The sequence below is a fragment of the Agelaius phoeniceus genome, chromosome 11 (genome assembly GCF_051311805.1).
Source record: "Agelaius phoeniceus isolate bAgePho1 chromosome 11, bAgePho1.hap1, whole genome shotgun sequence".
Taxonomy (NCBI): domain Eukaryota; kingdom Metazoa; phylum Chordata; class Aves; order Passeriformes; family Icteridae; genus Agelaius; species Agelaius phoeniceus.
The window spans coordinates 13,343,065-13,367,826 of NC_135275.1; the positions used below are offsets into that span (position 1 = coordinate 13,343,065).

Genomic DNA, 24,762 nt, shown 5'->3' on the forward strand with positions numbered 1-24,762 from the left:
CTTTTTGGCTTGAAACACAGCAATCTCCTTGCCTACAAGCAGGAGGAAAAGGCTTTTGTTGTTGAGGGTTCAACACCAATGATACAGTTCCCATCAGCCAACCTACACTGCAAAAAACTCTTTGCCATTTTGCAATTTCTTGGCAAAGTGCTCTGCTTTCAGTCACATGGTAATGGTGACCCACATAAAACAGGGTGTGGAAAAGATGTTACAAACACTGCACATCCAGAAATAATCTGATTCAATCCACAGGCCACATCTAATATTTAAGGTACACATGGGCAGAACAAGTCCCAAGACACACAGTTTTTAATGTACATCATCCAGAGATTGAAGGCAGAGCAGCTTTGTTTCCTGGGCTGCTGTTAGGTAATTAAGTGAAATGCTGCAAAAAAATAAAGACCTCCACAGAAAGTCTTAAGTACTATGAGTTTCAGCCTCTTAATTGCTCATAGTCCTCCTATGATATATTTATTTTCTGTACTTAACAAAGACAAAAACAATTTCATGTAGAATACAACTGTAATTGTTTGATATGGGATAGGCCCAAAATCTGAGATCATTTTGCACTTGGGTCTTAGAAAATACATTGTTGTGTTAAGTTGCAAGTCTGCTCTTCCTACTCTGAGAGATATCTCTTCCATTTGTAATTCTCCTCATGCTGCTAAACTGATACTACATGAAGGCTAAATAGTGGAGAAAATTAAAGCAAATTTCTTGATACTGTGGAACCAATATTTTTCAACACCATTTTGGAGGGACTGGATGAGCTATGGCTGTTGGATAATCTATCAATGATCAGTTTATTGTGGATATGTCTCTTCAGTTGTGGCAACCCATTCAGCTTCTGGCTTCTCCACTGAGACTGCCAATAAGAAATGCAGCTCCATGAGAAGCAATGTCACAGATGACACAGTGTCATAGCAACAAATGGATACGAGAAAGCTGCAGATTGTAAACCCAATGTCCAAGTGATGCATCATTCCTCATATTTTGAAATCCTACAGAGTTGCATGCATATTTCTGGTCATAAGTTTGTGAAAATACAGTGAGATCCAAAATAGGTGCATAGGATCCAATGAAAATATTCTCTGACTTCTTATTTTGGAGCAAAACAATAGTACTTACTCTTTCTGTGGGGCTTTTTTTTTTAACAAGCCATGAACCCCTCTCAACACAATTTATCTAGATGACATTTCCTGCAAAAACTACTGAGAATATCATGTTGGATAGGAGGAAAACTTTGAGATATCAAGATGGGAACTGTAAGTAGGCAAGAAACTTCAGGACAAACATGTCTTGAATTTGAGGTCTGTTGCTATTGACAGTAATGTTTCCTTGGTTTCTATTTAGCTTTCCTCGGATTAGAAAAATAAAAGGAGACACAGAGATGTCATTCCTCACCCAACTTCAATAGCTTTCTATGGTAGCTAATGGCAAAATTCTCCTGTCTGAATATCACAGCCTGCATTTTTCAAACTCTTACAAATAGTTTCCCAGTCTTTTTTTTTTTTATTTTTTTAAATTAATGGGGGTTATTAACATGCTGTTACAAGTGAAACAACTGCCAGGACCCAGCCAGCTGAATGCATCTAGTCTTGTTCTATGGTTGGATGCAGCAGAACACAATCCTGTCCCAGGTATTGACACTGCAGGATGCACAAAGTTATGTGTGCTTCTACAGAGCTGCCAGGTTTAGGATCTGCTTTGATGGCTCATTTTAGGTGAGTCCAGAGGTGCTTCCAGAACAAAGTTTACAAAGCAGAAAGTGCACATGGACAGAACACAGAATCTAGACCAAAGTCCTTTTTGTTTGCCAAACATTTCACAATTCTCTTTCTAGCTCATGAGAAGTAAGTTCAGAAAGAGGAAAGCAAATGTGGATGAAAATGTTTTTGTATAAAGCATTAGGGTTTGGTTTTGTTTTTTTTTTTTTTACTTGTTAATTATTGGTACCTACAGTGCCAGGAAATTCTTACAAGTGGCCTCGGATGTTTCTTTTGCTTCTTTATCCTGTTTACAGAGACAAACTAGACTCCCTGTGGGCCTGATCCTGCACAATGAAGCAAATGGAAAGTTTTCCCCTTACTTCAAAGGGAGCAGGATCTGGTTCTAAGTAGGATTCCTTGTTTGGCATAATGGGGGTTACATAAGGAAAAACTTGCTTTTGTACATCAGTTTTCTAGGTGACCAGGCTGTTGTAAGCCTTGTAAATATTATCTACCTCCTCTTCAGATATCTTGTGCAGTTCTATTCATAATCCCCAGCTAAGTTTTCACATTATCTGATTCCAGCTGTGCCCAGAACTCAGAGGTGCAAGAGGTGCCACTCACTTTCAGGACATTTGAACAGTGGTACTTACTCATCACTCTATGATTCAGGCACTCAATATTTGAATACTGAGTCTCATTCCTCTTTCTTCTTCCTCCATTCTTAAGACACTCACCAAGAGCTGGTGATCTACTGTAACTCAGATGCTGCATTTCAGCCTGACAGCTGCTCATCATGTGCAGTTTGTTACAGATTGATAATGGAGCTACTGGCACTGCAGGCAAAAACAAGAGGACAGCTAGTCCCCAGAATCAATAATAATCAAGGTAGAATTCAGAAAGGAGACAATAAGCAAGCAGAATGAAGTATGAACTGAGGGAGGTGAATTCAGGCAGAAGGTAGAGCTGTGTTTTGAAACTGTTACAGGCTGAGTAATATTATCTTGTTACTGTCCAAAAAGCTCTTAGGGATGTCAGTCTGAATGTTCAGCAGAGCACTATCACTGGTTTTTCTCCACCATTACCAATTCAGTGAATTTGGGACCAGCAGCAGCTCATTCACTCACTATGAAGATCAAAGCCCACATGGGCTCAGGTGGCCCTGCCACAGGTGTCCCAGCTCTACTTATCCCTGTCAAGTTCAGGTAGAGTTAATTTACCAAAGTCACCAAGTATGAGCCAGAAACTGAGCTCCCTCAGAAGACACCCATATGTGTAGTAGTTTTCTGACATATACATGTATTAGCCCTTCTCCCAGAAAACAGCAAGTGATAGAGGACAATAATGGCTTTTCTCATTCCTGATTAGAGCAGGAATTTGAACTGTCCATCTGCCCACAGCAGGCACTGTAATCTGGGACTTCCTCCCAGATCACCCATTCTCTTTGTAACTTTTTCAAAGTTGAAGGACATTTTTAGTTTGGCCTCTTATAAGTTGTATGTGCTCTCCTTAGGGCTTGATATTCAAGGATTTTTTATAAATCTGCATGGATATGTCATTCAGAGAGACCACAGAGCCCATTTGAACTGTAAGAGAAACAAAGCAGAACAGCAGACACTGTTTCATTTAACCATGCAAAATGACCCAGGAAGAGTCAATTTACTACAAGCAGGTAAGGGATAGCATCTGATGTCACTGCAAATTGCAGTATCCCAAATTTCTCTGGTGACATTACAGAGTGAATACAGAGTCTGAAGGCAAACTTTTTTTCTGAATCAGCAACAGTTGCTCTGACCTGGAAGGCTTCCAAATTTAACCTTCATTCATTAGGAAAAAAGCCCCCAAACAGACTGAGAGTAGCCCAGGAGAAAGAGCAACAACCACAATGTTTAATGAAAGGACAATAGGTAAAGAAACTAAATGGGCAGAGAAAAAGCAAGAGGCTTCAGGTATTATACAAAGCTGAACAGAGTTAAAAAAAAATTAAAACTGCAGGACAAAGAACTGGAAAATTTTCTCTCACTTTCTCAGCTGTAAATCAGAATTCAGGTGAAGAAGCTTTGTGCAAAGATGACCAAGTATCATGTAATTTCTTAGAACTGTTGTATGAAAACAGGATAAAGTTCTGTACTATGTGCTACAAATCCACCAGAAGAGCTTGATGGAAGAATTACTGGATGAAACTCACAGCTGAGTATAGCAGGTCAAGCTAAATGGTTGGAACTGATCATCCTGGCATTAAAATGCACAAAGCTATAACCTCCTCTATGTCCTGATCCAAAGCTGCTCAGGTGGTTGATGTACAAATCAAAGCCTTTGGCAGCAACACCAGACTTGTAACAGCATGACTGTACTGTGAGACAGATGAGGGAATTAATCCAGATTAAAAATACTAGTGCCAAGGGAAAAAACCCTCTCAGTTTAGCTTTTTTCCAAACATGGTTTGGTTTTACAGCCCAATTTATACATAACTCAGGGCATGATGTAAGTGATAGCATAGAAAGAAATAGTAAGGAAATGTCTCAAATTGAGATTGTCCAAAAAAAGTTTAGATCACGAACCCACAGTCTGAGAACACAGCTGCTATACCAAAACACAAAAGTAGAACTCACTTTCACATGGCCATTAAAGCCAATGTGATGGTGACTGAGTATAGCAAAACATTTGTCTTCCTTTCCTGGACTAATTATACCCTCTAAATTCAAGTATGTCAGTTTATAAATGTCTACCCTTTGCAAAATTGATTAAAAAACTTGAAGTACGAGGAAGCCAGAATATCAGCATTTAAAGCAGCAGTTTTCATCTTTCAAAGCTGACAGCCTGCATTAGTGACAGGAGCAACCCCAGCTGAATGCACTTGGAGAGCAGGAGTGCAAGAACACAAACTATTCCAGGAGATGCACATGGGACTTCAGACTGGTATTATGAAATGGGGAATTTATATAATCACAGTCTGCCTGCCTGCATCTTTTTCTCAGATCCATTCCCCACAATAACTTCGGAAGACACCATCCAGTTTCAAAAAAATTAGTGAGAGCAACTGAACTCTCAATACAATGGAGGGGAAAGAGCTTCAGAGACAAGACAGCTATCAGAGTAATGAGGAAAAGCAGATGAAGGGAAGTGTCATAAAAATAAATTTCGTAATGTTTCCAAACGTTTCAAATATTGCAGCAGTGAGCACAGTGGAGAAGTCCATATAGGCCTAAACACTTTTGTACCTAAGGATCAGGATAAGGGATGAAGTGTTACCTATGGAACAAAAGGACAAAGTGAAATATAGAGTTGATACAGAAATCCCCTGGATCTTCATTTTTCATCTGCTGTACTAATACATTTATAGGCATTCATATAAATCAGTGTCATAAACTACTGAGGTTTTAGCTAAAAACTGTTTTATTTCCTAACTGGTGGCATGAATCTTGCCTCTGTTGCTCACACCTTGCTTTCAAGCTTCCTCCACCTGGACTGCCAGCTCCAGATGAAGACTGAAATATCTCTTGCCCTCAAAGTATCAGGTGGTTCTTTGTAGTCAGATATCCTAAAGATGCCAATGACATCAATCCAGTGGAAATCAGTGTTATTATTAGTGTCCTGAAAGCACTAATAGAACTTTAACATCCTTGACCAGCCCCACCTGGGACTCTCACCCGTGCTCTCTGTCCATTGGCTTGGGGGTCCTATTTAAGCTCAGCCTTGGGCTCTTGGTGCTTGTTTGCATCCCTGCCTCTGGCCTAGCCTCCTGGAGGGTGTTGGGGCTCTGCTCTAGGTCTGTACCTTTCCCTGGCCTGTGCTGTAGCTTGTCTCTCATTCTGCCCTCTGAATAGATTTTGCATCTATGTTGTGTTTTTCTTGGCCTGTGTCTTGCTGCTCCTGAATTACCCCAGTCCCTTTCCTTTTTGTTTCTGTGGTGCCAGCTCCCTGCTCTGCCCTCTGTGCTTGGGATGGTGCCCCCTCAGTAAGGGCCCAGCCTTTGCTGTTGAAAACCTCAGCTTGGAGCTCTTTGGCCCTTAAAGAGCAGCTGGTCCTTGTTGCTTCCTGACACTCCTCTTCTTATTAATCTTATTAATCATCATTATGTCCATGTAAATCTGCCCCGCTTTCAAGGGCATAGAAAGGTGTTGCCCTGGCTCTGTACTTGTCTGATTATTTTCTCTTCCCTGGTATGATATTTGTGATCCAGTGCATCCTGAGATCTTGCATTTGGTAGAGATTGCAGTTTTCCAGCTTTTTGGTCACACTTTGGTGAGAGAAGTGCAGACTTATTTTAGCAGTGAATAACAACTCAGGGACACACCTGTTCTTGTGCTGGTGTTGAATGTGATTCTCATATCCTCCTGTCTTTTAGCAGTATCCCATTTCCTCTTTTATCTCACAGTTTCCAGTATTTCCTTCTTGCTCCTTCCTGGACTTTAGTCTCTGGCTGCCTCTCCTATCTCTTCCTCTTTAACAGAACAAATTGTCTCCTTACTCACAGCAACTTCAGCTAACCTTATTTCATCTTACACTCAAATGTAACAGGTCTATTCCACAGGTCAGCTTTTCCTGCACTAACCAGTCTTTCTGAGATGGCCCCTTATATCCATTAATCATTTTTCTTGTGTGGTCAATGTGAGCTGTTCATCTCTGTTCTCCTAACCAAATCCTCTCTGTAATTCATTGTCCTCTCATGTTGCGCTCTCTTCTGTAGCTGTTTCACCCATGAATGCTATCTGAGATTATTCTCCATGGAAAAAATATTCCTTGATACACATGGTAGACTACTTTCTCTTTCATTTTGCTTTACCTTTGCACCAATACCAGTCAATTCTCTTTGCCTTCTTCTTCAACCTATGCCAAAAATGTTAGTACCCAAATGTAACCTTTTGTAAAAGAAGCTCCATGCCAGCTTCCCTGTTTCCTTGTGCCTGCTCAGTGGCTTAGACAAAAGGGCTGAAAAGCCAAGCAGACAGCCAGCAGGAGAGCCAGTCACCCTTCCATGTGGATTTGGGAGCTGTTCCACAGCAGGGATCACAGGTAGGAAGAAGCCTCTTCTCTGCCTCTGTCCTGGTCATAACATGCCATAAACTATAGTTCAAACAAACCAGTGGGCAATGAGCAAACTAACACGTCTACTTTCCAAAGAATAGCTCAGCCTTTCCTTTCCTCTCTCACTGAATTTTCCTGTTTATTTTTCTGAATAATTGTTCATGAGTGTTCACACCATCTGTGCTGTGCACTGTAAGCACAGGCTCCTGTGGAATAATGAATATTTGATCATGTCATTCAAGGCTAAAATGAGATTGCATGGTTTAATTCTATCATTTCCCAACTACATGGTCTCAGCACTTTTCAAATATATTTTTTAATATAGTGAATACAGAGTATTCTGTATTCGGAGTATTACATGTATTTCTAAACAATAAAATGGGCTAACTTGCAGATTTTACACAGAAATACATTTCAAGAAGTATTTCCTAAGAAAGTGAAGAGATCTAGGATTTTGTTCTGACCCATTGTAGAATGAGCTGTGAAGTTCAGGTGGAGTCTGAATTTTGGGGTCGGGTTCATTTTACCTTTCCCCTGTTCTCTGCCTTTTGAAGAGCAGCTTCTGTGACCACAGGGGAGAACTTGAAGCCTGAAATGTCAAACCCGAATAGCGAAAAGCACAACGCTGTTGTATTAGTATTTTCTCCTTTTTCTCTGTCCTTTGTCCCGCTGTTCGTGCCCTGAACGCGGATGGGTTTCCTGTGTGGGGCCGGAGAGGCTGGGGCAGACCCGCAGCCCTGCCCAGCGCTCGGGGCGGAGGCGCTGCCCGCTGGCCGCGGAGGGCGATGGCTCAGCTGCAGCCGCTCCTGTCCCTGCCGGCCGCACCACTGAGGCTCAGACACCCGGGCAGCGGAGGGCAGAGAGCTGCGGGCACATGGGTTTGGGGGCAGGGGGCACATCCCTGCTACTCCTCTTTGGAAGGCGGCTCTGCTGATCCCGGGCTACCCGCTCTGCCAGATGGGGCTGCAGGGAGAGCCCGGCTTTCAGGACAGACCGTGGAAAAACCTAACTCGTGTTAATGGGGAGGTTAAAGGATTAAAGTCAATTCACACGCCAGTCAAAATGAAATTTCAGCCTGGTTTTTTTGTTACGTGCTGTAGCTTTTGTTATGTGCTGAGCTCAGGATTCTCAGCAGCCCATGGAGGGACAGGGGTCTAGCCCCTGATTTCTGCACATTTCCTGCTCTAGTTCCAGCGTCTCCTGGCAAAATACCAGCTGCTCTTGTGATAAACGTGGAACTTGACTTATGGTACCACCCTTCTCTTTCTCTCACACCCTATGCTTGATATTGCCTCCAAAAATTTATCTGTGAATTCCCTGAGGCATTGCAAACAGATATTGGATTACTATTTATTTATTTATTTTAAAAAGCAACAAACAACCAAAACCCAGCAACAACATAAAAACCCTGCTATAAGGCTGTTCATAAATGTGGGTTAATATTACAGAATCTTGTGCACCAAATCACCGTTTATTGTGGAAGTGGCTGCTTTATTCCTGGTGTGTAAAATTACTTGAGAGCAGAAGTAGTTTCAATGGTAACTTTCTCTTTGAAGGCTGGACTAGCTCAGTTTGCAAGATTTGGTTTCTGGTGTGAATACCTGCTTCAAAATTTGAATATTTCCATGACTAAAAATCATTATTGTGTTCCAAGGAAGGCAAGTAAGTACAAAGGAAGCAAGTTTTTTCTTCAAGTAATTTCTCAAGCAAATAGTCATGGAGAGAACTATGTCTTAGTCAAGACATTTTGCACTTTATTTGCCCATCGAATACTATGTATTCTTTTCTAACTTACTTGGGTTTATGTACTTCAGCCCTGTACTTCAGGCAGCTTTTGCTCGTTTTTGTTGAACTTCTTCTAATTCCTAATTAATCTGCTAATAAGATGTTCAAAACTGAGCACAGCATTGCAGGTACAATTTTTTGTGCCCTTGGAGTTACAGTGCTCTTAGTTCCATAGCCCGAAATTTTATTGGGTCTTTTCTACTAACCTAATTTATATATAGTCATATGTAAGTTGGCAGGCTGGTGCCTATTGTACCTAAGTTAAAATATCAGTACCTTCCTCATGGAATGGCTCAAAGCTCTCCCACTTTTCTGTGGGAGCATTGTGGTTGGTATTTTTCCATTTTTAATATTTTTGCTACATTTTTAACTGTGCTAGGATGTCCGTGACTATTTCCTCATTCATCTAACAATTTAAAATTTCATAATTCATGGTGATTTCACTTCCCTAGATTTAGACTCTCTTCCAGATCAGTGTTAACATCAAGACAGAGCCCAGCATGCTCTGTTAGCCTGTGGTCTCCTCTGACTTGGCTCTGCTAGCCCAGAGTATATTTGATACTCTTTGCCTGCTCTTGCCCTGAACTTTTAAATCAAAATAAGACCTGTCAGCTCACCAAATTTAGAGTCTACAGGTTGTTCATCAATGCAGTAGTTAGTCAGCCAACTGAGAGTTAAATTGTTGCTATGTGCATTTTATAAGATATAGGAAAAATTCTACATCATTAATAACTGTGAGAAGAGAGAGCTACATGTTTTAGCTGCAGGCTCTGTGGGTTTCCTAAGAGAGCCAGGCAGCTGTGTGGGAATTGTGCAGAAGTCCCAGCTCCTCATGAGCTGCTGGGGACTCCACCTGTTGCTGTGGCCCTTTGACTGTGCTCTCTTTTCCCTGGCAGGTCCATGGGAAGTGCGTGTGCAGACACAACACGGCCGGGGACCACTGTGAGAAATGTGCTCCGCTCTACAACGACCAGCCTTGGAAGCCAGGAGATGGGAAAACAGGGGCACCTAATGAATGCAGAAGTAAGTGGAAGGGAGTTTGCTGACCCAGGCTCTCAGGGTGAGCACTCACCATAACAGCAGGCAAAGCTCCCCTACAAAGACTTCTGTGATTTACAGTAATGGTGCCATTACAGAAACTGGGGATAAATTGCTGATCACTGATGGAGAACTTCAGTGTGCAGGTCATTCTTCTGCACTGGGGCTACTGGGGAGTGGAATTTTCATGTAGCTACTCCCCCTCACATTCCGGGTTCTAGCAGGGTTTAAAGCACTGCCAGAAGGGTTTGGGAAATGCTCCCATGATTACTGTGTCAGCTGTGTCAGCCTGAAGGACGTTCCCCTGTCCCCCCCAGAGTGTCGCTGCCACAACCACGCCGAGAGCTGCCACTTTGACCTGAGCGTGTGGCTGGCCTCGGGGAAGCGCAGCGGGGGCGTCTGTGACAGCTGCCAGCACAACACCGAGGGGCATCGCTGCCAGAGGTGCAAGCCTGGCTTCTACAGAGACAGAGGCAAGCCCTTGTCTTCTCCAGACGTCTGCAAACGTAAGTGACCACCTTACACGAGGTGAAAAATGAATGGTGAAAGAATCAGTAAAAGAACAAAATCATTTCTATAGAATCAGTAATTCCTATAGAGGTAACTCATGAGTATTACTGTATTTTCTTTGTATCTTTTCCTAAGCTACAGGGGCTTTTGATCAAAGGTGATCATCCTGATTTTTTTGTCTCTTTGTCCCCATGTTATGATACCTTTTTTGTGATAACTGATTCAATTCTCCAAATGCATTGCCTCCTGGGGAGAGGTACATTCTTCTTGTGTTTGGTTTTAAATTAATATGGTTCCTTTTCTCTTGAGGCACCTTTTATTTACCTGGGGTTTTGTTCTGTACCTCCCAAGACTGTGTGAGCCTATGTGCAAGCTACTGTTAATTTCCATTTGTTTGTGCAACATCTGTGCACATAAATACATATAATAGATGCAGACGATACAGGAGGCCTGGAACTGTGCATATTCACTTGGGAACAAATACCTCAGAACTCAGACTTATTTCCAGACTCTACAGCTGTTATGGAGTGCACTGCCCAAATTAATTACATAATTAACACTTCAGCAGAATGTGTCAGGGTGTGTCTCTGGCACAGAGGCACTAATGGCTGCACATAGAGGATGTACAACCTCTGGATCAAGATAGTTTGCACCCAGCCAGTCTGGCAAACAGCCCAAATCTCCCTCACTTAAAGTAAATGTTTCCTGAGTATCCTGCCAGGCTTCACATGTCTGATTCTATCTCACATCTGTTTGAGAGGTTGCTATTTCCAGCAATATACTTAATTTCTTTTTTCCCCTTTGGATAATTTTCCTTCCCCATAGCTCAACATGAGTTGCCAACATAGAGAACTTCATCCTCTGTTGTCTGACCTCTTGCCCACTGACATAATGAGTTTTTGAAGCTTTGCTGACCCTTTTAATGTTCTTCAACATGATTCCTCTTAAATGTTTAGGTTACTCCTCTCCCTAGGATTGTGTGTCCTGTGATATTACTTAAACTTTCTGTGCCCAACATATCCAATGTTTCTGCTCTTTTGCCTTCTTCCCACTGGAACTTGGTGACAGCAGACTGCTTCTACACAACCTTTTTCTTCTGATTTTCACAGTGTTCATCACAGAACATGGCTCAACAGACAGGCAGAGGGTGAGCTTATCTGGCTCACCCTGTGTCCTGTAGTGTTCTATAGTGGCCTCTTTCCAGTTCTGTTTCTACTCTGAGCAGATCTGCTACAGGGAAATATAGTAATGAGAACAAATTATTATGCCAGGAGATTAGTTTTCAATCTCATAGCACCTGAAAGAATCTGGGTATGAGCTCTTGTACTGAGCAGCAGGGAGATGGTGCAGTAACCTGCATCATGTGTAATACTAGATAACTGCTAAAGTCAAGGAGCACTGGAGAGCAGCAAAGAGGAAAAAACGTTGTTTGAAAATACAGCCTATCTGTCTGGAAACCCTAGAACTGTTTGCCTAGATGAAATCAGACCTTGACTCTACGTCTGCCTCTCTTGTCTGGTCTGGTTACAGGTCTCTCAGTAACCCCTGCCAAAACTCTGCATAGCAAGAGAAAACTGTTCAGAAATTCACCTTGTTGAAAGAGCTTTATTCCCGTTGTGCCAGTCAAGCACAATGTTCTTTTCACCTGGGAAGGTGCTGCTGCCAGCAGAAGGCCCCCAAATGCAATTGTCTGCACTCTGAGTTGCATGCTCAGGCCTAGAGAGCTGCCATCCTGCTTTAGTCACTGAAAGTTATATGTCTTTTCTAGGCTCCTTGTTCTGTCAGTGGAGAAACAGAGGGACCTCAGGGGAATTATTTATTGCAGTCTAAGGTAGATGCCTGAAACAGATGGACTGAATTGCCCTCTAAAGCATATCTATTTCCTTAAGAGGTACTCTGGGTCACTAGCCTGCACTAGAGTTTCTCTTAGCTGAGATGAATTTAATGGGTTTGATTCAGCAGCAAAGGTAAGCACGACCCTATCTGTGAATGATTCAATGGGACCTTTCCCAGGGGTGTAAAGGCATTTATGAATGTTTGCCATATCAAGATATAAGGAAAGGGCATTGCAGCTCACTTGGCTTTTACAGCAGCTGTGTGCACGATGCTTGTACCTCTGTGGGAGCAGGAGGAACTCTGGATATAACTACAGACTTCAAAGAAAACTGGGAAGGAGATGGTTACTCTGTGCCTTTCGCCTTTAATTTAAGGCAAATAAGAGAATTCCCACAATAAGATTTGACCAATTCCCATAATGGGTAGCACTTTGTATGATGGAAGACCTGATCCCCGAACACTTCCCCATGAGGATTGCAGGCAGAGTGTAGGTGTGCACTTCATGTTCCAGTGCACCTCTGCAGAGAGTTTTCAGGGAACACTTCCCTCCTTTGGTTATTACCAGAGACAGCAAAACCAGAAACACCAATGGAGGCAGGCTTTGGTTAGAACAGACTCAGTTTGATAGAAGGAAGGTTTTTCTTCCAGGACCATCATCAGCTAACATTAAACTGCAAAGCCTCCTGCAGGATAGAGGCCCTCTTCTCCATACTTTAGGTTGAAAACTTGCATTGCCAGTAAACCTCATCTGGTGTGGTCCGAGTTGTTCGGGTTGTGTGACCCTAAAATCAGCTCTGGTTTCTCAGTAAAAAAAGTTCCTATTTTGAGCATTGCTAATGTATTAGACAATGAGACCACCAGTTTGATTTTTGTCATACCTCAGCCTGCTGATTACAAAGTGAAGAGCTGCCATTTCTGGATTAACATGGTTTCTAGGATTTAAGTGTACCAATTCCAAGGCATCATCTCACTTTGAGAAATTCATGCAAACAGTGCCAGACTAACAACACTAAATGAAAGACCCACCCAATGAGAAAGTGTTGAAAAGCAGTAATAAACTGCAAAGAGCAGACTGAATGGATGGTGTTGGTGAGAGCAACCTAGTGCCCATCTTCCCATTTTGAGCTCAGAGGAAAAAAAAACTTTCAATGGGAGATGAAAACTTGACCCTTGTGTACAGTAGATACTGAGCTGGGAAAGGAAGTCTGATGAAAAAGCTGAATGAAATGCTGTGCTAATCCCTTTGAGAAAGCACGCTTGAAGAGTGCTCTGCCATCCAGAGCAAAGTCTAGGTTCAGCTGTGACATCCCCCTCAGGCTCCCAGAAAGTTAACAGGACACTGCTTAGGCCCAGAAACAGTCTTTAAGCATTAGTCATAATAGTGAATAGCATTCTCTCTTAATCTGCTCTGAAAAAAAAAAAAGTTGTATAACAATTGGATCTCCTGGCACTATCTAAACCACCCTTAGCTGACCCTCCAGTGTGAGACTGCAAAGACATTCCCTCAAAAAAAAAAAATCTGCTGAAATTTGATATGGAAGTGTGAATCTGCTATTCCTTTTTGTCTGCAGAGGTAGCCTGCCTCTGATCCCTTTGCTTCTCCTGTTCCTACCAGCTGGGATGAATGAGAGCAGGGTCATGGGCAGAGCCTTGTTTGGACACTGCTTAGATCTATATTAAAAAGAAAAAAAGGCATGAAAAGAGTCCCTGAGTAAGGCACACACCTGCCTGTTATTGGGGGTGACAACACAGGATTAAGTAGTTTGTATATAGACTTGTATGGGAGCTTTGATTCAAAAGCCTAATTGTTTCCTAACCAATGGTTAGAAAAGCTGCTGTATCCTTGGCTCTTTCCTGTGGCTTATTCCAAGGCTTAAGGGATCCTTCTGAAATGGCACCATCTTTTGTACTCACCCTTTGCTTAGCTTAAAAGTAATGCAGGCATGTAGACCCATTAAAAAGGGTCTCCAGGAAAACAAGCTTTTTTACTCAAAGAACGAGGCTAGAAAATTAAAATGTGCCCAGATGCACATGCACACACATGGTCTGAAAGGCTCTGCTTCTCATCCTTTTACTTCTGAGCAGAGGGAGTGAACTTTTAATTCTAATATCACAAAGGCCCCATCACATCTTGGTTCAAAGTCTGTCTTAATCAGCCCTGACCACACACAGAGCTATCTTATTTCCTTCATTTAAGAAACATCATTGGCAGAGTCAATCCCCACACCTGACATGCTTTAAAAATCACACTGGTTTGATAATATACTTCCAAGATGCACATGTATATATTTCAGACCCAAAAAACTATTTGATTTTTTTATTTTGCCTGGTTTTTTAAATCAAATAGCCAGTCTGCTCACAGCTATATCTTATGCAGTATTATTAGACAAAAGTTTAAGACAAGATACATCACAGGCCATTGACTGACTTGGAGCACCTGATATTTTCCTGTAAGCTGGGACCATACTGTTACAACCAATATTATATTTTACATCTGTGTCTAATTACATGGGGAAGACAGCTGTGCTGAGGGCAGACAGATTTATTAGGGAATTGAGTGGGGATTGCAGTATGAATTATTCATTTTTCATTATTTCTTGTCTCCTCCCTTTTACAGTAGTGTCTGACAAATACTTGGTATGGGAGTGAGACTAAAAGGCAAGAGGATATTCATGACACTCTGTGACCAATAGGCAACTCTAAAGTAAAATTCTGTTTTTCACTATGCTACTGTCAAAGGGAGAACCAAAATAAACTGCCCAGCTCTGAGCCAGGATTGTCTGCACACCGTCCCTAACATAATTGATGATGCCTTTGACAAACAAGGCCATTGTCGCATTGGCTGCTGTTTTGTTAGACAGGGAGGTGGATGGAGAGAAAATGAGGGTTTGCCAAGAGAAAAGAAGCAAAAACCAGTTGGGAAAGGGTTGTCAAATATTGGAAAATGTTAAAGGGTGAGGTTTTGGAAACATGCTTTTATGTTTCTTTAATAGTGAGGTTTATTTGCAAATCCATGGTACTGTTAAACAGATAAAAACCCAGTCATCCACAGCTGCCCCTTCAGCATGTGACATGTGGGCTCTTATTTTAGGAGTTACCTTAGATCACAACTGGGATTTTGGCCATAATACTCTGGAAGCCAGACAATGTACCCACCCAAGCTGAAATGCTAAATAAACACAGACTGAGTAAAGAGTTTGCAAGCCACTTGTATAACTCATCTGAAAGTGTTGTACATGTACTGATTCAGCTTGCTTTCTGATGCACCAGAAGCTGTCCCAGTTTCTAACAGGAGAATATGTCCATCTGGGAACATTATTTTTACTGAACTGTAGCCTCAAAATAAAAAAGGCACTTTTGTTTTCTGCTTCCTCATCAGCTTTTACCAGTGCTTTCAGTCACTGTGCTGCCACATTTTCCCTTAGGAATAGGGTAGGAGAAGTTCCCATCTTCTGAATCAGGTTCCAGTCTCAGCTGGGGATAGGGTAGTCTAATGATGTGAGTTACCCATCTGTTAAGTGACTCTCACTGATGAAACCCAAAAACTAGAAATAAGAGGGATAAAGACAGACCCAGAAGTTGCAGAAATCTAAGGCATTTTAAGTGAAAACTCCACTCCATATTGCAATATTACAGTGAAAACCATCCTGGATTCAAGTGACCCTGATGTTGGCAAACTCTTACTCCTTGTGTCTCAAACCTGTCTGTAATGAAGGAAGGGTGTTTCCCATCCTGCTCTCCAAATCTATGCCATCTATTGTTTTCAGTGACTGACAAACTAAGAATCTCTTTTTTTAGGGTGATGTAGTCAGCCCTGCAAAAATGGGGTGGGGGTTGAAATCAAGTTCAGCAGCAAAAAATCAGACCTTCCTTTGAACCTGTCAGGGCTAATGAGCACTTCAGTGTTCCACCTGCTCTCCAGCAGTGACAGCACAAGCCCTGGGTTTGCTCCCAGAGTCGGGGCTGCTTTGTGGCGAGCAGGCGAGGCTGCTGCCCCGCGCCAGCCCGCCCTTTGTGCCCAGCACATTGCCCATGACAGCACGTGGCTTTTCTGTCCCTAGGCTGTTGTGCTAGAGTCCCCTGAGCACAACGGGCCCAGATCCATCCACAGCAGTAGAATAATATTATTGAAATTATTGGCATAAAGAACACAGGGTGTGGGGGGAAAAAAAATAACTATATGGTAAGCAGATTGTAAGTGAAATGCCCTTTAAACAAAATTGCTCGCTCTTCTTCTTGTACTGTTTTCAAAAGGTATTTTCTTTTCCTGAGTTTGAAATATGAGGTTGCAGATGAAGGGGGATCTGTCCCTGCTACATTTTAAATTTTCTTTAGTCCTATATTTGCCCCTTTCCCCTTGGAAAGTGATGTGTGGGATCAGAGTGTTCATTTAGTCTCTTATCTGTGAGCTCATGAAGAAAAGTAGTTTGATCAGAAACAATGATGGGCAAACTTCAAAAGCTTTGCAGATCATGTTTGGTTCAAATAAGCATCCAAAAAGGCTGGCCTCTGATTCAAGCTATCTAAACACCTTGGGTGTTCAACATTTAACTGAAAATCTCTGTAAAAGCAGGCCTTAGCCACAAGATTTTTATTTCTGCCCTCTTCCAGATGGATGAAGTAGTGATGCATTACCTTTTCAGTCTGCTACAAGTAAAAGTCAGGGCATGCCGCTTTCTTAACACAAAAGAGATCTGAAATATGAAGGCCTGGAGTTCAGCTCAGTTCTCATTTTGATCAAATTTGTCTGAACATCAGAGATGAGTGGGCTTGTTTACTGCTTGTATTTTACTTCAGAGCTGCTGGCATGAGGCTTGGCCATCCCAGACAGGTTCTGCCCTGATGGAGAGGAGTCAACTGTGCTGGCTTGTACCTCTCTGTGAATCCCTCCCTGATGCTGTCACATCAGGAATGTACCAGTGGTGTAGGATTATGACAATTTATTGTCTGTGCAGGAAGAGATGCCCATGGGGCTGTAACTATCTGTTTTCCTGCCAAATTGCCTTGAGTTGATAGGCTGGTGTGAAACTGGCAACACTATTTGAAAGATTTCAAGGTTTTTCCTCCTATTTCCTTCAGCTACATGTAAAATACATCTAGTAAGTTTAGAGGTCTTCTCCCATTCTGCTAACCATCCTTGAAAAAATCTGCTCATGCATTTGTAAAAAAAAATAAATGATCAGCTTCTTTAGGCACATACAGTGCTGCATGGTGTGATGTTTAGCACTTTAGAAAGGAACTGAAGGAAATTTGTGCACTCTTTAGAGGCAGAAATTGAAAATGTGTTTCAGGTCATCTGAACCACCTGTATAATCTGCATCTACCCCAGAGGAAACAGCAGTTTTGTGATTTCTGTGTTTACAGGAAAGGCAATGTAGGCAATAGCTATAAATCTTTTCCTTGCCCTTGCTAGTGAAACTTTCTGCAAAACACTTTTAAAGTGAATTACCTTCAAGCCCCTTTAAAAATAAACACACAGAGGACGTTTTCTGGTATCACTTGAAAACCCTGTGTGATCACAATTTGTGTAGCAGGGAAGAACTGACTTTCATACACAAATGCTCACAGTAGTACTTGTTCTGCTTTGTCTAACAAATTAAAAAGAAATAAAAAATGCAAATGTAGGCCAAAATGCAATGTTTACTAGTTCTGACTTAAAACTACTGACCATGAGGAAGAAGGTACAAGTTCACCAGCCTTGCTGAAATGTCACTTAAGCAGCTTGACCCTATGTACCCCATGTATTTGAATGGTGTCTCTTGCTGTGTGTCCACAGCCTGTGCCTGCCAGCCCATGGGTTCAGCCAACACCACGTTCAGCAGCAGCTGGAGATGCCACCCCCGGACAGGATTCTGCTACTGCAAACCAGGAGTGGCAGGTCCCAGCTGTGACAGGTGCCTGGTGGGCTACTGGGGCTTTGGAGAGAACGGCTGTCAGCCCTGTGACTGCGCCAGAGACTGTGACCAGCGCACTGGGACGTGTTTCAACGGGTAAAGAAGCCCTGCTCTGGGGTCACTCTGAGATGGGACTCTGTGAAATGAAACAAATTCTACAGAAATATCAAAGATTGGAGGGTGCACAATTTGAAAAGGTGGCTGTAAATCATAGGTGGTTTTTAAGGTTACATTTACACCTTGAAGTCCGCTGCATTATCCAAGGCAATCTTGAACAGATGAATCTTGGCAGTAATAATAGGCATTTCCACAACCCCATGGAAATATGTGCAGGGTCTTTAAACACATTGTTGCTTTGGAAATAGATGGAAGAGTCTGCCTCTCATCTGTGCCCAGAGTAAAATGATTTGCTGAGCAATTGCAGTTCTAGAGGTCCTGCAGCTGTCCTCAGGTCCCAGTGATATCAACAAGTGGTCACTAAGTTACATAATTCCCTAAAAGCAAATAAACATAAGCAAAAAAGGCCCAATTCATAGGTACTTTAAAAATGCTAAGTCAGCAGTGGGAGGCCTGAATAAAAGCCTAGACCTTGTGATCTCTCTATGTGGCATGAAATCTCGCTCATATCTGCACTCCCAACCTGAAGAAAGCAAGCTCATCAGTCTGGGCACAGCCAAAGGCAGCTGTTTGTTTGTTTGTTTGTTTTCCTCCCCTGAGTGCCCTAAGGCAGTGCTGTGGTTTGTGTGTCCCCCAGCTATGACAGTGAGCCCTTCTTTAATGTCCCCATCGGGGGACGAATCCCCGACCTCATCCAAGCGCCAAGCAACGAGAGCGAAGAGGAGTGGAAATGGAACGACCACGAGCAGGGATTTTCTGCACTGAGGCACCCAGGTACAGCCCAGAGTTTGGGAACATTTGGTTGCCAGTTCTTTCAACCCTCCACCCTGACTGGGTCTGCCCCACTTATTTCCAGCTTGTCTGTAGTATTTAAATAGTTCTCAGTTTTGCCTGCCCTGTAAAGATCAGCACTTGCCATCACTGGTGGCTTGGCAGAGGTAACAGAGCCACTTACTGCATAACTTGGCCTTTCTGAGATGGATACTGCCTTAATACCAGGAAGGATCAGCATTTCTTAGCTTATGGGATCAAACAAAGGTCTCATTACTTACATGATTTACAGCTGGATCTGATCTCTTCATTAGGATCAGTTTATTACCTATACAATAGACCTCATGTGGGCTGCATTTTACTTGACAGTGCTGATCAGATTTCAGAGTAAATATTTTATCATATAACAAGAAACACATTTGCAAATAACTGAGCTCACTCTCCAACTTATTCATAAGGTTCATATAGATTATGGGAACTATAGGTATCTAACTTCACAACTGATGATTGTTTGCTCTTCTTTTCTCTCTCATGTCCTGGCTCTTCTCCAACCCTCTCCGTTCTGGGGTTTCCCTGCTAGAAAAGTGTGTGTGCAAAGAGAAGGTGCTTGGGAGTGTCAGTGACTTCTGCCAAATGAAATATGCCTATGGTAAGTGGGCAACATGCCCCCAAGCTATGATCATTTCACAATGCTCCTGCTATGCATATTGTTAGCTGATAGCTGTGAAAAATGACAGGATTGGTTAAGTCCTGAGAGGTAGGATTTCTTCTGCCTTTTTTGTCTAGTGACATGTCCAAATTCTGATCAGAACTTAAAAGCATTTTTCATACAAAGCTCCTTCCCATCCAGTTAATTTACCTCTTACAGCACAAGGCTTGCTAGAATAATACTCAGTGGAATGATTTGCCTCTACATCAAGAAAAAATTATAAAAAACACATCTGAAATAACTTTGCTTTTGCAGTCATTATGCAGGTTCCAATAGCCATGCTCATTTACCAAGACTGCATTTAAAACTGTTGTTGATAAACACCTGGTTCATGCCATCACATGAGGCAAGAAAGGAAAGCTCTGGTATCCAGAGGTTTGAGGTTCTTGTGGCAGGAGACAACAAAGCCTGCTTGAGGGGATGATCTACATGAGCCTGTCATGCCAAAAAGTTATGGGATCCTACTAAATTAAAAGGAACAGAAATTTATCATGGCAACCAGGTGTTGGACCGCAAAACAAAAATAGTTCTGGTTTGTTGTGCAATTATGGAGTTTTAGTCATGTGACGTGGCTGATAGGAATTTTCTTGACTTCCTACCTGTAGACAGTCCCTTCTCACAGGACAGAATTTCTGAGAGGCCAGTGTTAAAGCAAAACACTAATGTTTTCTAACTGGAAATATAAAGTGTAGAAATAGTGCTTGAAATCAGACTGGTAGCTGCTGGTTGGGGTCTTTCACCCTTCCTTTTGTACACATACAAATGCTTTCCTAGAATTTCCAGGTGTTTGACATCAGCCCATTAAAAATATTTGCTAAATAACATGGTGAAAGGATGAGTTAACATCATCTACATAAAAAGAAAAATCCAGTTTTTATTCCTCAGATTTATTTAAAAGATCCATCAGTGAAATGGACAAGCACTGTACTTTCTGTAAAACTGCACTTTGGGGGATTTTTCATGTCTTCTTTCAAGGTGTTAAAATTCTACCTTTTAGCAGCATTAACCAAAATTCATTTAGAAATTCATTGTTGGTTTCTATTTGGATATGTTTTCTGGCAGTAATAAAAGCAAGAATCCTGTCTGCTCATGACAAAGGGACCCATGCAGAAGTTGTTGTGAAAGTGAAGAAGGTCCTGAAATCAGGCAAAGTGAAAATTGCCCGGAGCAACAGAAGCATTTACCCAGAATCCTGGACCAACAGAGGCTGTACATGTCCCATTCTCAATCCTGGTAAGGACAAAATCCTCACTGGGGGTTTTGCTTCCCCTGTAAACAGTGCTTAGGAATATCTGTGATTAGCCTTTCTGGGGCAGCATCCTTTGATTCATCCCCACCAAAGCATGTTTGCTTTCCAGCTCACAGTGCTCAAGGAGGGTGGTAAAGGCAGGAGGGGGGCAAAGGCATGAGCAGCAGCTGCCAAATCCCAGCAGATCTGTGTGCAGAACATCAGTGGAATGAAATCAATTTGTAGCTGTAACCCCTGAGCAGAGCCCTGACCAGTGAATCTGCCCAGGAGCCAGCAGTGACAGGATGCACGTGGATTTATACACATAAGATGGCACATGCATGAGCTGGAGGAAATTGGCAAAGGTGCTGTATGCCAGATCCATATGAAATAGAGAAATTCTGGTTTGGTTCTTTCTTATTCTATATGCTAATTAAGGGCTTTCCCTTTTTCTTTTTCTTTTTTCTTTTTTTTAACAAGGTACTGACTATCTCATAGCAGGCCAGGAGGACTCTAGGACTGGCAAACTCCTTGTGAACATGAACAGCCTGGTGAAACCCTGGAAGGCATATTTGGGAAAACAAGTATCAGATATTCTTCGAACTGGATGCAAATAATTTCTGCCTCAGAAATTAAAGTGCTGGACTTTGCCTTTTAGTAACACTGCAGTGAAAGGTGTAGTTAGTTCAAGCATTCCCATTCAACATGCTCCTAGCTGAAGCAAGGAAAGCAGACTTGCCATCCCTCCTTTCATGTGCTTAGACAGGAAACTTGGGACATGACTACTTTTTAAAAAAAATGCACAGCCTTATAATACAAAATCACCTAGTGCATCATATATAGATCACAAGTCAGTTCTTCACTTGAGCCTGATTCCAGCCAGAATCATTTTACAACGCCAAACTAAAGACATGGACTAGTGTTTCCATACTTCAGGTCAGAGTCTGATATTAATATGCATAAACTGCTTTCATAATACATCCATTACTGGAGTGTAATTTTATTTATAAGTGACCACTAAAAGGCAGCAATTTCTTTCAGCTTTACAAGTGGCATAATACTAAATAAGCATATAAGAGAGCTCAAACTGATTTACCATCAGACTGCAATTATGCCAATATAATGGGCTGCTTTCTAGAAGCCAGTATTATCCCACTGCCTACAGAAACAAATATGTGGCTTATCTTGGGACAGTGTCCTTTAGAGATGTGCATCATGTATCATCATGTATCATCAATGCTTAGTGCTGAGCTCTGTTGCAGAAACCACCTTGGCTCAAACTCCATTCCAAATCCAGCTCTGTGCTCTAGTACTTAGTCTGCAACACCACAGAGGTTTCACAGCAATAACTGCTAATAAGCCTTAATTATAGGAAAAAGCCAAAGTGTGAGGAACTAGCAGCTGCTCTAATACTGAAATTGTGACACTACAAAAGCCACAAAGCAGAAACAGGAGGTAAATGGATTGGCTGGAGCATGTATCAAATGAGGTAAGCTGTAGTTCTGGGAGAGCAACCTGGCTGCTCCAACTGTGCTCAAGACCACAGGCCTTCGATGGCACTTAGTGCTTTCATTGTGCTTTATTTCTCTTGGTCACACTTTGGGGTAAGATGCTGAAGCTCTGCTTCCTTCTCATAGTGCCTGAGGATTATTTCTCCCTCTGCAAAAGTACAGGAGTGGTAACATCTGCACTTCGGGTAAAAATAGTTCTGCTTTGCAGAAGCATTATTTCTCAATCAATTTTACCCTATAGTAATCAAGAGATAGCTAATTAAATCCCTAACACAGAATTTTGAGGAAATTGAAGTTTGAGATGTGTCCCCCATTTAACGACTCACAACCAAATGAAGCTGGTTGGAGCACTCTCTCTTCAACTAAGCAACAATCCCAATGAATCAATCTATATTCTTTCAGGGAGTTACAGAGAAAGAGAAGCACACATGCTACATTGGCATGTTTCAATTCCATGTCTAATTTTTAATGCTCCTAGGGAAGAGGAGATATTTTCATTTAGCTCTGTCTGACTGGTAACTGGGACACCTGGAAACCCTAATACTAATGCAGAACAACAGAAGTCTAGTCTACAACTTAAGCCATCATTTTGTTCTCTTTACCAATGAGAATGTAAAAATTCAGCCTCTTCCATTCTATTTACTGCTATTTTACTTTGAATTTCACATTGATTGAACAGTGGAAATATCCTCAGCTCATGTGGAAATGGATGACAGGCGGATCTTTAGGAAAGAAAAAAGCTCCAATTTGTTTCTCAACAGGATATAAACAGTGTTTCTAGTGTTTCCTCCTCCCTCCTTTCTGGGAAATTTCCCTTCCTCCACTGCTTTCCCCCTTTCACTTCATAATTTATTTGTTGTTACTTAAACTGGTATCCAACAATGTGGCATCTCCAACAAGCTATTTAATTAATGCAATAAAACACTTTTTAACCAAGGCATTTGGCAGAATTTGAAATGTCAGCCTTATGAAATTAGGAGCCCAGCAACTGCTTTCTTTACTGTCCCCAGAAATTGTCTCACAATAAAAAGATTAACTAGTTCTCTTTCAAATATCAATAAAGACCTGTACATGAATTTACAGTCTGATCTCAAAGGGCCTCTCACAAGAAATTAAATTCAAGTGTAGGTTTACAATTAACCTAAGGAATGTGCTTTTCAACAGAGGCCATTTTACCTGTAGGGGATCTTATTTAATGACAATGAGGATATTCCATGTTGGTTTATAGTCAGCACCATATTAAAGCAAACACCTCTATTCCACTTTTTGTGCCAGACTGGTGGTTTTGTGGGGAGGGTAAACATCTGCATAGTTCTTCTCTGTCAATAGAAGTTATTTTTTGACACATTCATTTACTAGCATTACTAGCTAGTGCTAGTAGAAATACATCTTGGAACCACAGATTAAGAAATCAAACATCCATTTCCTCACAGCATCCTATGAAGGGAATGAGTGCACTGTGAGGGGATGCTTTACCTTTCTTAGGAGCTGTAAGGAACTTGTAACATTCAGAAACAAATAACTGGACCTGTCATTCAGGGTACACCAAATCCTACATCCACCTACCCTTCACATCATTGTTGTGTCATCTGGGTTAATCTGCACTGTGGAATCACCACAAATCCTCCTGTGCTCCTTGTTATGGCCTTCCTGAGCAGTCTGCTCACAGATCATCAATACTGATTTACAATAAGCCATTTTCAAACCAAACATTGGTGCTATAATCACTGCTGCACTCCTCTACTCTTCCTCTGTTGGGTGTGTCTTCTCTCAGCTCCACCATCACCAACAAAACATCAGCCCCAGAGGGGTTAAAAGCAGTTGAAAAACAACTGCAGACAGGCTCCTGTTCAACAAAATGAAATCATGTCCAGTGAGGAGAGCTGACTAGGAATAAATGATAAACTGCTGGTAGCTTCCCTACACTGTCCCACACTAACACTGATAGAATTTTAATGAGGTAAAACAAGAGTCTAGAAGCACAGAAATTCCTTTTTTTACTTCCCTAGGCATAAGTAGGTTCATTGACATGTGATCAGATCAGTGCCTCAGATAAACAGGAGACTCTGCTGTCAGGTTAACAAGGACACTCTCAGTCAGAACTGCTCAGGATATAGATCTTGTTTCCAAAACAGCCCTGCCAGATCCCCAGATCTAATGATCCCTACAGTGGCCTGCAAGATAAACGTCTCCTTCTAGCCACCATTTTGTTCATCATTCCTTTCTCAGAGAGAAAGGAAAAAAAAAAAGTTATTTTTTTCCTGAAGCAAGGCCATACCTCAAGGAAAGTTACTATACACAAGCTCAAGTATGGTCTCTGCAATATCTTCAGGCTGTATTGCATTTTCAGAATTGAAAGTTACTCAGTGGTTTTTCTGCTGTTCTCTGCAGTACATATATATTAAATAAGAAACATATTAAAACAAAAAATTTGCAGCTCTAAGTTTTGTATTCACACAATAAAAATGCAACTTACCATCTGTTTACTTCACAAGCTTGTCACATATTGCCAAGGATCATTTTATCATCTTTATTATATATTAAAATAACCACTGATTGATTTTAGATCTAAAATTGGGGCATGTAACTATAAGAGGAAAATCAAATTAAGCAAATGCTGGGAAAC

General features: G+C 41.7%; 1 protein-coding gene across 2 annotated transcripts in view; it reads left to right on the forward strand.

Annotated features, from left to right (window-relative positions):
• LOC129124921 (netrin-4-like) overlaps positions 1-23,398 on the forward strand; it is a 45,900-nt gene extending 22,502 nt beyond the window's left edge. For both annotated transcript variants that reach the window (XM_054640118.2, XM_077184817.1), the window contains exons 4-10: positions 9,419-9,545; positions 9,878-10,066; positions 17,683-17,896; positions 18,555-18,691; positions 19,269-19,337; positions 20,460-20,630; positions 21,106-23,398. In XM_054640118.2, the coding sequence (XP_054496093.2) occupies positions 9,419-9,545; positions 9,878-10,066; positions 17,683-17,896; positions 18,555-18,691; positions 19,269-19,337; positions 20,460-20,630; positions 21,106-21,242 (1,044 nt within the window). In that variant the 3' untranslated portion in view covers positions 21,243-23,398. The remainder of the gene's footprint in view (positions 1-9,418; positions 9,546-9,877; positions 10,067-17,682; positions 17,897-18,554; positions 18,692-19,268; positions 19,338-20,459; positions 20,631-21,105) is intronic.
• The last annotated feature ends 1,364 nt before the right edge of the window (positions 23,399-24,762 follow it).